The 10,720-nt window shown below is 57.0% G+C and overlaps 1 protein-coding gene across 13 annotated transcripts in view; it reads right to left on the reverse strand.

Moving 5' to 3' along the window:
* TRPM1 (transient receptor potential cation channel subfamily M member 1) overlaps window positions 1–7,894 on the reverse strand; it is a 31,208-nt gene extending 23,314 nt beyond the window's left edge. For 9 of the 13 annotated variants that reach the window (XM_036355757.1, XM_036355758.1, XM_036355756.1 and 6 more), the window contains exons 1-6: window positions 7,762–7,894; window positions 5,406–5,485; window positions 4,454–4,649; window positions 2,306–2,519; window positions 1,445–1,569; window positions 330–501 (exon numbers count right to left, since the gene is read on the reverse strand). In XM_036355757.1, the coding sequence (XP_036211650.1) occupies window positions 330–501; window positions 1,445–1,569; window positions 2,306–2,519; window positions 4,454–4,649; window positions 5,406–5,485; window positions 7,762–7,879 (905 nt within the window). In that variant the 5' untranslated portion in view covers window positions 7,880–7,894. Of the gene's footprint in view, window positions 1–329; window positions 502–1,210; window positions 1,350–1,444; window positions 1,570–2,305; window positions 2,520–4,453; window positions 4,650–5,405; window positions 5,486–7,761 lie in introns of those variants that run through there. The other 4 variants (XM_036355766.1, XM_036355761.1, XM_036355760.1 and 1 more) reach the window with 2 other exon arrangements.
* Window positions 7,895–10,720: the final 2,826 nt, after the last annotated feature.

Genomic DNA, 10,720 nt, shown 5'->3' on the forward strand with positions numbered 1-10,720 from the left:
GGCTCCGTGGTTGAGCATCGACCCAGGAACCAGGAGGTCACGGTTCGATTCCCAGTCAGGGCACAGGCCCAGGTTGCGGGCTCGATCCCCAGTGTGGGGCGTGCAGGAGGCGGCCAATCCACGATTCTCTCTCATCATGGATGTTTCTCTCTCTCTCCCTCTCCCTTCCTCTCTCTGAGATCAATAAAAATATATTTTTTTTAAAAAGAAAGAGGGTCAAATTAAGTCTTCTGTGGATCTAACAGGGACACGGTTAAGGCTTTACACCCCCCCCAGGCGGTTGGGTGGCCGTGGCCGTGGCCGTGGCCATGACCGTGGCCAGGACTCACGTGTGTTGATCTTCTGCAGGGAGATGTGTTTCTCCAGCTGCCGCCGGAGCATCACCTCGGCGCCGTAGCGGCCCAGCGTGCCATTGTCGGCCAGGATGAAGTGCGTGTGGGCGCTGTTGAGCACGGACAGCTTGCTGAGAGGGTTGGACATGGTCTGGTAGAGTCTCGTCACCTGACAAGAGGCACAGCTCCCCTCAGAGCCGCAGCCCGGGCGCGGTCACGCCCACGGGGGCAGCCGGGACGCGGATGCAGGCAGCAATGCCCCCGTCCCACTGTGCAGTGCGGCCTACTGTCCCTTTCCTGTCCTCTCTCATGATGGACTTTTTTTTTTAAATTTCTATATAAAATTATTTTTTTATTGATTTCAGAGAGGAATGGAGAGGATGAGAGAGAGAGAAACATCCATGATGGAGAGAATCATGGATCGGCTGCCCCCTGCACGCCCCACACTGGGGATGGAGCCCGCCACCCGGGCCTGTGCCCTGACTGGGAATCGAACCGGTGACCTCCTGGTTCGATGCTCAACCACTGAGCCACGCCGGCCGGGCTGAGGAATAAATTACTTTTAGATAACGCCAACCCAGCCATTGTACTCCTGGGCACTGATGGCAAAGAAATGAAAACCTATCTTAACACAAAATCCTATACGTAGCCCGGCGATATGGCTCAGTGTTTGAACGTTGACCTATGAACCAGGAGGTCACGGTTCGATTCCCGGTCAAGGGCACGTGCCCAGGTCATGGGCTCCATCCCCAGTGTGGGGCGTGCGGGCAGCGGCCGATCCATGATGTCTCATGGATGTTTCTAGCTCCCTGCTGCTCTCCTTTCATCTCTCTCTATAGTAATAATAATAATAAATTAAATAAGAAACAAATAACCACGTGGATTAAGAAGGCCCTGGTGGTGATGTCCCGTCGCGGTTTGGCAAGACGTTGGTTACGGTGGCCGAGAGGGAAGAGGGGTCGATGGGAGCCCGTCTTCCTCATTTCGTACAACTGCAGGGGGACCTGCCACAACCTCAGAGGAAAGACTTGGGTTTTCTTTGAATTGCCAGCATCCAAAAGCAACAATAATGATGAACAATCAATGGCCCAGTCGGGGGAGGAGGCACTCACGTCCTTCCCGATCAGGTCGTCCTTGTTTTCCACGAGGCCCCAGGGGGCGATGCCGATGGCGCAGACCCGGCCCCGGGACTTGGAGGAGTGGTCCTTCAGGGCGTCCCCGACGTGGCTGATGACCCCTGCGAGGAGCCGGGAGGCCTGTGAGTGAGGCCCCCTGTGGATGGGTGGGGGGAGGGGGGGTTGGGGGGACCCCTTCTCCGGCCACTCCATCCCCTGGGGAACGGGTGGAGACATGGTGATCTTTGCCATTGAAAGAAGGTACCCCGGCTCTGGCAGCCTGGCTCAGTGCTTGAGCCTTGACCTGTGAACCAGGAGGTCACGGTTCCATCACTGGTCAGGGCACATGCCCAGGTTGTGGGTTCAGTCCCCAGTAGGGGGCATGCAGGAGGCAGCCCATCAGTGATCCTCTCTCATCATTGATGTCTCTCTCTCTCCCACCCCTTCTGCAATCAATAATATATATATATTTCTTTTTAATCTTCACCCGAAGACATTTTTCCATTGTTCTTTCAGAGAGAGGGAAAGACAGAAACATCGATGTGAGAGACACACATCAATGGGTTGCCTCCTGCATACGCCCCGATCAGGGCCTGGGCCGGGGAGGAGCCTGCAACCTGGGCCAGAATCGAACCCGGGACCCTTCTGTCCACCGGCCGACTCTCTATCCACTGAGCCAAATCGGCTCGGGCAATAAAAATATTTTATTTTTTCTTTCTTAAAAATATATTTTTAAAAATAAAAACCCAAAAGTGACCTCGGGCTGCCACACACGTGGCTTTTCCTTCCGGGAAAGCTCTCTGGGGCCCAGGCGCCCCGGGCCTGCGTGTCTGCAGTGGGGCGAGGCCGGGCGCTCACCCGTGCTGACACCCCCCGTGAAGATCCAGGCACCCGTGGTCACGGCGGCCTTGACCAGGCCCTTGCCGAACACCTGCTTCAGCTTGGGCTGCATCTGGAAGCTCTGGAGGCCTCCGTGCACGGAGATGAGGAGCTTGGGGAGTTCCAGCTGCCAGTCCTTCACCATCAGGTGCAGCAGCGCGTCCGGCTTGGTGTCGTAGGACACGCGGATGTACTGCAAGAGAGGGCGTGGCGCTGAGCACGTCCCCGGGGCAGGGGGCCGGGCCGGGACTGTCGCTCACGTCTAAGCAGGAGCCCTCCTGCCCGGCCGGCGTGGCTCAGGGGTTGAGCATCGACCTAGGAACCAGGAGGTCAGGGTTCGATTCCCGGTCAGGGCACAGGCCCGGGTTGCGGGCTGGATCCCCCGTGTGGGGCGTGCAGGAGGCAGCCGATCCATGATTCTCTCTCATTGATGTTTCTCTCTCCCTCCCTCTCTCTTCCTCTCTGAAATCAATTTAAAAAAAATATTTTTTTTTTGAAATTGTCTCTGGCTTTCTCTCCCTCAGGTTCTGTGGCCTCTGCAGGAGCCCGTGGCGAAGAGACGGGAGGAAACTTTTTTTGCGGGGAGCAGGGGGGAGTGGGGGCTGCCAGATGGAGCAAGGAAACTACAGGACGTACGTAAACTACAAGTAAACGACACTTGAATTTGATACGAGCACCAGAAAACGTCTCAGGGCCCTGGCTGGTGTGGCTCAGCGGATAGAGCGTTGGCCTGTGAACCAAAGGGTCTGGGGTTCGATTCCCGGTCGAGGGCATGGACCTCGGGTGCAGGCTCAATCCTGGTGCGGGAGGCAACCCATCGATGTGTCTCTCTCTGCGTCTCTCCCCCTCCCTTCCCCTCTCTCGGGTGAGGGTTCACCAAAGAATAATTACAATAATAATAATAATGAGGTGGTGCATTGTGGTTTTCTTTTAAAAAAAGGAGACAAGCAGTCGCAGAGACGGCCTGACTGGGCGCGTGGGAGTGTGACTCAGCGCCGGCTGAACGGAGCCCAGCGCTCCGGCTGGCAGGGCTCCAGGCCGAGGGCCCTCCCTGTTCACATGCAAACGGGACAAGCCCTGGCCCCCTCGGCCAGCTGGGCACAGACCAGGGGGGCGAGGATGGACTTCAGAGGGAACCACGTCCAGGCGCCCCTCCCCCGTCCCAGGAGGGGGGCACGGTGCCCGGCCAGAAAGCAAAGCAAAGCAGAACCAGACAGCCCACCAACCAGCAGGTCATCCCTCCCTCCCTCGCCCCTGGGAGGCAGGAGGAGGAAGCAGCTCGCAGCATCTGGGCCAAGAGCATGGTCTGTGCACTCACAGTTTGGGTGCGGATCTAAGGGGCACGACTGGTTCCTTATCACAGCACCCCGTTTCTAAGCCCTGGCCGGGGGCTCCGCGGGTGAGCACGTCGTCCCGAAACGCCAGGGTCGTGGGTGCGATCCCCGGTCAGGGCGCGTGCAGGAATCGGCCGGTGAATGCACACGTAAGTGGCGCAGTCCAGTCGATTGGAGCATTGAACGGTCGTGGGTGTGATTCCCGGTCAGGGCGCACACCCAGGTCGTGGGTTCGGTTCCCAGTTGGAATGTGTGCGGGAGGCAACCCGTCGATGTTTCATTCTCACATCGATGCTTCTCTCCCTCTCTCTCTCAAAAAGAAATCCATTAAATAAGTAGAAGAACAAATTAATGTCTCTCTAAAATAAATAGTATTTTTTAAATCTCATGGCTAAAATGCTGAGCATGCAGATATATTTCTTTTTATAGAAATACGTCTTTATTGATTTCAGAGAGGCAGGGAGTGGGAGAGAGGGAGAGAAACATCCATGATGAGAGAGAACCATGGATCGGCTGCCTCCTGCATGCCCCACACTGGGGATGGAGCCCGCAACCCAGGCCTGTGCCCTGACCGGGAATGGAACCCTGACCTCCTGGTTCCTAGGTCGGCGCTCCGCCCCTGAGCCACGCCGGCCGGGCACAGGTGTATTCCCTGTCTTTGCCAGGAACCATCCTGGAGGATTGAGCGATGCCCCTGAAAGAAGACCCAGGTGCCCCGGTCTGGGTGTCTGGGGGGCTGGGCCTCTGACGGGGGCCGTGGGCCGGGGGACGGCCCTGCCTCAGCCCGTCTCACCATGGCTTTGTTGCAGTATCCGCCGCCCTGGAACTCCAGCGTCCCGTAGGCATCGGTCGGGTAGGCCTGGGTGTGTCTGCCCACAGACCATTTCTCCGGTGGAGCCTCCAGCTCTGTGCTCTCCTCCCCATTTTTGCCGGATGTTATGCTGGACGGAGGAGGGATATGCAGGGCGATGAGCTGGCCACAGCAACACCTGAGAACAAAGGCAAAAACAGTCTTTTCTCTCCCTCTCTCTCCCTCTCTCTCTCTTTTAAAATATCCTTTATAATAAAGGCCTAATATGCTAAGTGTCCGACTGTCTGACCAGTCGCTATGACACGCACTGACCACCAGGGGGCAGACGCTCCAACCGGTAGGTTAGCTTATTGCTGGGTCTGGCCAATTGGGACGGGGCAAGACGGGCCGGACTCGCCCTGGAGCCCTCCCGCAGCCCCTCCCTGGCCAGCCAATCTCCCGCGGTCCCTCCCCGGCCTCTGAAATATTTCCTCTAATTAATTTCCTTTCTATGTGCACGGATCCATGCACCGGGCCTCTAGTGTTTTTATGGATTTCGAAAGAAGGAAGGGAGAGGGAGAGAGAGAGAGAGAGAGAGAGACATCCATGATGAGAGAGAGTCGTGGGTCGGCCGCCTGCTGCACACCCCCACTGGTTTTCATTCTGTCCGAGGAGGCACTTAGCCGTGTGTCTGTGCAGGGCGACCCCAGGGCGGCCCTAGAGGGTTCCATCGAGGAGGCCCAGGCGCCCCTGAAGTTAAGGAGGGACGTTGAGGTGCAGCAACACGAAGATGGGATCTCTCTCTCTCTCTCTCTCTCCCCCCCCTTTCACTCTGTCTGGAAATCAATGGAAAGAAATATCCCCAGGGGAGGATCAAAATAAAAAGAAAGAGTTGCCGGCAACCGGGGGCCCCGGGCGGGTCTGGACCGTGGCTCCCCTGCAGCTCCCAGGTCACCTGCTGGGGTCCTTGGTGCTGGGGACGATGAAGACGCATTCCCGCCTGCAGAAGGTCTTCTCGATCCACGCCTTCTGTCCCTGGGAGACAAGGAGGTGGGTGTGAGGCCCAGGTCTCCCCAAGCCACCCTCAGCGTCCGTGCTTCCCCGTCTGTAAAATTCACCCGCCTGCCCTTCGCAGGACGGCCGCCCAAAACGTCCGAGTCGACCCGCCGGTTTGGCTCAGTGGGTAGAGCCTCGGCCTGCGGCTGACCGAAAGGGTCCCGGGTTCGAATCCCGGTCAGGGCACATGCCCGGTTGCGGGCTCGGTCCCCAGTGTGGGGCGTGCGGGGGCCAGCTCATCCACGATGCTCTCTCACCATGGGTGTTTCTCTCTCTCGCCCCCTCTCCCTCTCTGTGTAACCAACACAAACGTATTTGAAAAGCAAAGAAAGAAAAGAGAAAGCAGCCAAGAGCTGAGCCGGACAGGGCTGTGGGAGAAAGGCCGGGCCGTGGGGGACAGACGCGTGTCCGTGAGGGGCCTGGCCAGGCCGGGCAGGGGCGTCCGAGGGCCCTGGGCTGAAAGAATTGGGGCTGCCGGATCTTTTTTCTTTCTTTTTCTCTTATTTATTTATTTTTCCATGAAGAGATGGAAAAAAAAAAAACAGCCCATCTGCTGCAAACATGACCGATTAACGCTGGTACGATCTGGGCGGTGGGCGCCCACATGCTCACTGTCCGGTTATCCTCTGGGCTTCTTTCCTTAAATATGTTTTGATTGATTTCAGAGAGGAAGAGAGAAACATCACTGATGAGAGAGAATCATTGACTGGCTGCCCCTGGCAACCCGGGCATGTGCCCCGACCGGGTATGGAACCGGGACCTCCTGGTTCGTAGGTCAACGCTCAATCACTGAGCCACCCGGCCAGGTGGTTTTTCTGTGGGGTCTGATGGCAGGAGACAGCCAGCGAGGAGCCCGGGGAGGCGTCCCGTGGACGGGGAGCTGCGACATGCTCAGGAGTCAGGAGGGTTTGACATCCTGGACCATGTCCACACGGGTGGGGACGACCCTACAAGGAGGGGTGCAGGAGGGCGGGGAAGGCTGGGGCCGGGGTGGGGTGACAGGGGGGACCCCGAGGGGCGGGCGGGGCCTGGGCATCTGCAGCCTCCGAAGTGGCTTCTGAAACCACGGGGGCTGGTTGGCTGCTGGGCGGGCCTCTGTTGACTCCACGGCCTTGTGTCTTTGGGCCAAAATTAACAGCAAGCCCCACCCGCAGCCAAATGACGGGGGACCAGTTTAGCCAAAAGACACCGCCGCTGGCCTCCTGGGTCTATTTCGAGCGCGCTGTCCCCCTGCGGCCTCCTGTGGCCCCACGTGGTGTCGCTCAGTGGTTAGAGCGCCCGCCCTGGCACCCGAGAGTGGCAGGTTCGATTCCCGGTCAAGGGCAGGGACCGGGGTGGCAGGCTCGGTCCCTGGCCCCGGTTGGGGTGTGTGCAGGAGGCCACTGATGTATCTTTACCCCGTATATCTTTTCCATCAACCTCTCTAGTTAGCCCTGGTTACTGGTTTAACCAGCCTAATCCACTCCAGCTCATCCTACTACTGGTTCAATTAACCTAAGTAAGGCAATGGAGCCGATCCCCCCTACCGAGTTAAGCAGCCTGGTCCAGGCAGGCTGATCCCACCTGCTGAGGTCAGCCAGCCTGATCCAACCTAGCTGCTCTCACCTGGCGATAGTCAGTTAATGCAGCCGTCCCAGCCGCTTTGGTTCAGCGGGCTGCACCGTCCCGGGTTAGAGTTCTGTCAAGGGCACATGTCCGGGGCTCAGGCTCGATCCCCAGTGGGGGCCGTGCAGGGGCAGCCGATCCATGACTCTCTCTCTCTCTCTCTCCCTCTCCCTTCCTCTCTGACATCAATAAAAATATATTAAATTAAAAAAAAGGCCCTGGCCGGTGTGGCTCAGTGGCTAGAGCGTCGGCCTGCAGACTGAAGGGTCCCGGGTTCGATTCCGGTCAAGGGCATGGACCTTGGTTGCGGGCACATCCCCAGTGGGAGGGGTGTGCAGGAGGCGGCTGATCGATGTTTCTCTCTCATCGATGTTTCTAACTCTCTATCCCTCTCCCTTCCTCTCTGTAAAAAAATCAATAAAATATATTTTTAAAAAAAGAAGCAGCAGCCAGCCTGTTGGGGCCAGGCAGTGGCCGACGGACCCAGGACTCGTCCTCTCAAGGAATCATCCCAGCCTCCCCCCACCCCCCGGCCGTGCACGGGGCCCCTGGCCTCCCCTACGGGCCCCTGTGCAGCCGGCCTCCGCGGAAGAGGAGCTGGAGGCCCCTGGGAGCCAGGCCCACGCCCCGCAGAGCCACACCGAGCTTACCTGGGCCAGCGGCAGAGCCGGGAGGGTGCAGCCTGGCCTCCCGCGGCCTCCTCCTCGGACGGGGCAGGAAGCTGGCTGCGGAGGACCCTCCCTTTAAGAGCGTCCACATGAGCAGCATGTGAGCCCTGTGCCCCGGCCGCGTGATCCCAGGCCGCCCCATGTGGCCTCCCAGGAACACTGCCTGGGGACCCGGGAGAGGAGGGGGGGCGGGGACCTCCCCTTTGAAGGGACCCTCCTCCTCCTCCCCCGGCCAGTCCTTCCCTGGCTGGAAACGTCCGTGTGGTTTGCATAATCGAGACGGTCGGAATCATCGGTCCCTCGGATGCCCCTCGTGACGGGGGCAGTGCCCGGGCCCCGAGGAGCCGGGAGGAGGCCTCCCGGGACATTCACCGCCCCAAACCCTTCTCCCAGTCGCCCGAGGCTGGGTCAGAGGTCAAGGCGAGCACCACCCTGAATGCCGCGTGAGTCCCCCCTGACTCTCTCGTCCTTGCCCGGGTGCCGAGCATCCCGGCCGACCCCTCCACCGGCAGCAGCCGGCGGGACGCCCCCACCCGCGGTCACCCCACACGGCCAGGCCGGGAGCTGCGTGCGCCCCTACGCATGGTCATTCTGGCTGCAAAACGGCCACCTCCTGCTTCCCTCCCTCCTTCCTCCTTTACCGTGCCCGTGTTCCGGCCCGGCGGGCGTGGCCCATTGGATGAGCTTCGACCTAGGAACCAGGAGGTCACCATTCGATTCCCGGTCAGGGCACAGGCCCGGGTTGCGGGCTTGATCCCCCAGGAGGGGGCGTGCAGGGGGCAGCCGGTCCGTGATTCGCTCTCATCACTGATGTTTCTCTCTCTCTCTTTCTCTCTCTCTGTCTGAAATCAATTAAAAAAAATAAAAATAAAGATCTATTCTCTCCAGCAGCCTTCGGTGGGCAGGACGGTGTTATTGCTGCAGTCACCATGTACCTGGAAGTTGTTCCCTGGGACCATCACCCTCCCATCTACCCCCAAACCCCACCAGCCACGGCTCCACTCTCGGCTTTCCGAGAGTCTGAAAAAGCTTCGTTTTGGCCCGACCGGCAGGCCAGGCGGGGGAGCCCAGCACAGCCACAGCGCCCACCTGGGCGGACCCTCAGCTAAGGGGTCCGGGCGCTGCAGCTCTCTGCACATGGGCCCCCCCCCCCCCATGGGCCAATCTAGGGAGCCCAGGGCCCCTGCCAGCTCAGCTCTCTGCTGCCCCCGCCTGGCTGCAGCTGCAGTTTGCTCTAGATTCACTGGTCCGGGAGGTGGGGGGAGAGTGTGAGTGCAGGGGAGGTGAGAGAGAGAGGAGAGAAGGGGGGATAATGAGAGGGCAGTTGGGGTCCCCGATGCTTTCACACCCCAACACCAGGCACAGCCCATCTCCTTCCTGTCTTCCTCCTTAGGCTCACCAGGAGTTTAGTTCTTCATTTTTCTTTATTTTTTTATTTTATTATTATACTTAATTTTAATTTTTTAAATTTATTTTTTATTTTATTTTAAATTTATTTTTTATTTTTATTTATTTTTTATTTTATATTTTATTTTATTTTTTAATTTATTTTTATTTTATTTTCTAAAATAAAATTGAAAATAAATTTAAAATAAAATAAAATAAAAAATAAAAAATAAATAAATAAATAAATAAATAAAAATAGAAAATAAAATAAAATGAAATTAAAAATAAGATAAAAAATAGCTGAAACCAGTTTGGCTCAGTGGATAGAGCGTCGGCCTGCAGACTGAAAGGTCCCGGGTTCGATTCCGGTCAAGGGCATGTACCTGGGTTGCGGGCACATCCCCAGTAGATGTGCAGGAGGCAGCTGATCGATGTTTCTCTCTCATCGATGTTTCTAACTTTCTATCTCTCTCCCTTCTTCTCTGTAAAAAATCAATAAAATATATTAAAAATAAATAAATAAATAAAATAAAATAAAATTAAAAATTTTCAAGAAGGCCTGGTCACCCCCAACCGCTCTCACCTGCTAGCCTGTTCCCCCCCAACTGCCCTCCCCTGCTGGCCTGTTTCCCCCCCAATCCCTCTCCCCTGTAAACCTGGTTACCCCCAACTGCCCTCCCCTGCAGGCCTGGTCGCCTCCAACTGCCCTCTTGTGTCCACATGAGGGGGCCATTTGTGTGTAGAGTGACGGTCAATTTGCATATTACCTCTTTGTTATATAGGGCTTTATCTTATTATTTCATTGAGGCTGTGGAGCCTTATTTGTTTGTTGTTGTTGTTGATCCTCACTCAAGGATATTTTCCCATCACGTTTTAGAGCGAGTGGAAGGAAGGGGGGGAGAGAGACATCGATGTGAGCGAGACGCAGTGATGGGTTGCCTCCTGCGCACGCCTGCAGGAGGTCCATGCCCTAACTCAGGTGCTCAGGCCTGGCGTCTGTGGGCTGATGCTCTATCCACGGAATCTAACTATTCAGGGCTCATTAAAAAAAAAAAATTATTGTTTTCAGAGCGGAAGGGAGAGGGAGAGAGAGAGAGACAACAGTGATGAGAGAGAATCATGGACCGGCCGCCTCCTGCTCGCCCCACACTGGGGATCGAGCCCGCAACCCAGGCACGTGCCCCGACCGGGAATCGAACCCGTGACCTCCGGGCTCACAGGTCGACGCTCAGCCCCTGAGCCAGGCCGGCCGGCTGCTTCTCCATCTCTGTATTATCCCCCCAGATTCTAAAAGGGTGGCTTATCCCCAAACAGTCGCGTTAAAAATGTAAGTCGCTTAAGGGGCCTCCCGGGCCCCAGCGCTGCTCTCGGCGGGCTTAGCGGCCGGGCCTGCTTCCCGGGTTCAAGGTTTTATCCGGGGCCATTAATCACAGGAAAGCAGACATTAGGCGCATAAGCCTGCCAGCTGCTGCGCCTCCCTCCCCCTCTTTTTATTTCTAAGATACATTTTTATTGATTTGAGAGAGGAAGGGAGAGGGAGAGAGAGAAACATCCA

This window comes from Myotis myotis, unplaced genomic scaffold, assembly GCF_014108235.1.
Source record: "Myotis myotis isolate mMyoMyo1 unplaced genomic scaffold, mMyoMyo1.p scaffold_m19_p_23, whole genome shotgun sequence".
In the NCBI taxonomy this organism is placed as follows: Eukaryota; Metazoa; Chordata; class Mammalia; order Chiroptera; family Vespertilionidae; genus Myotis; species Myotis myotis.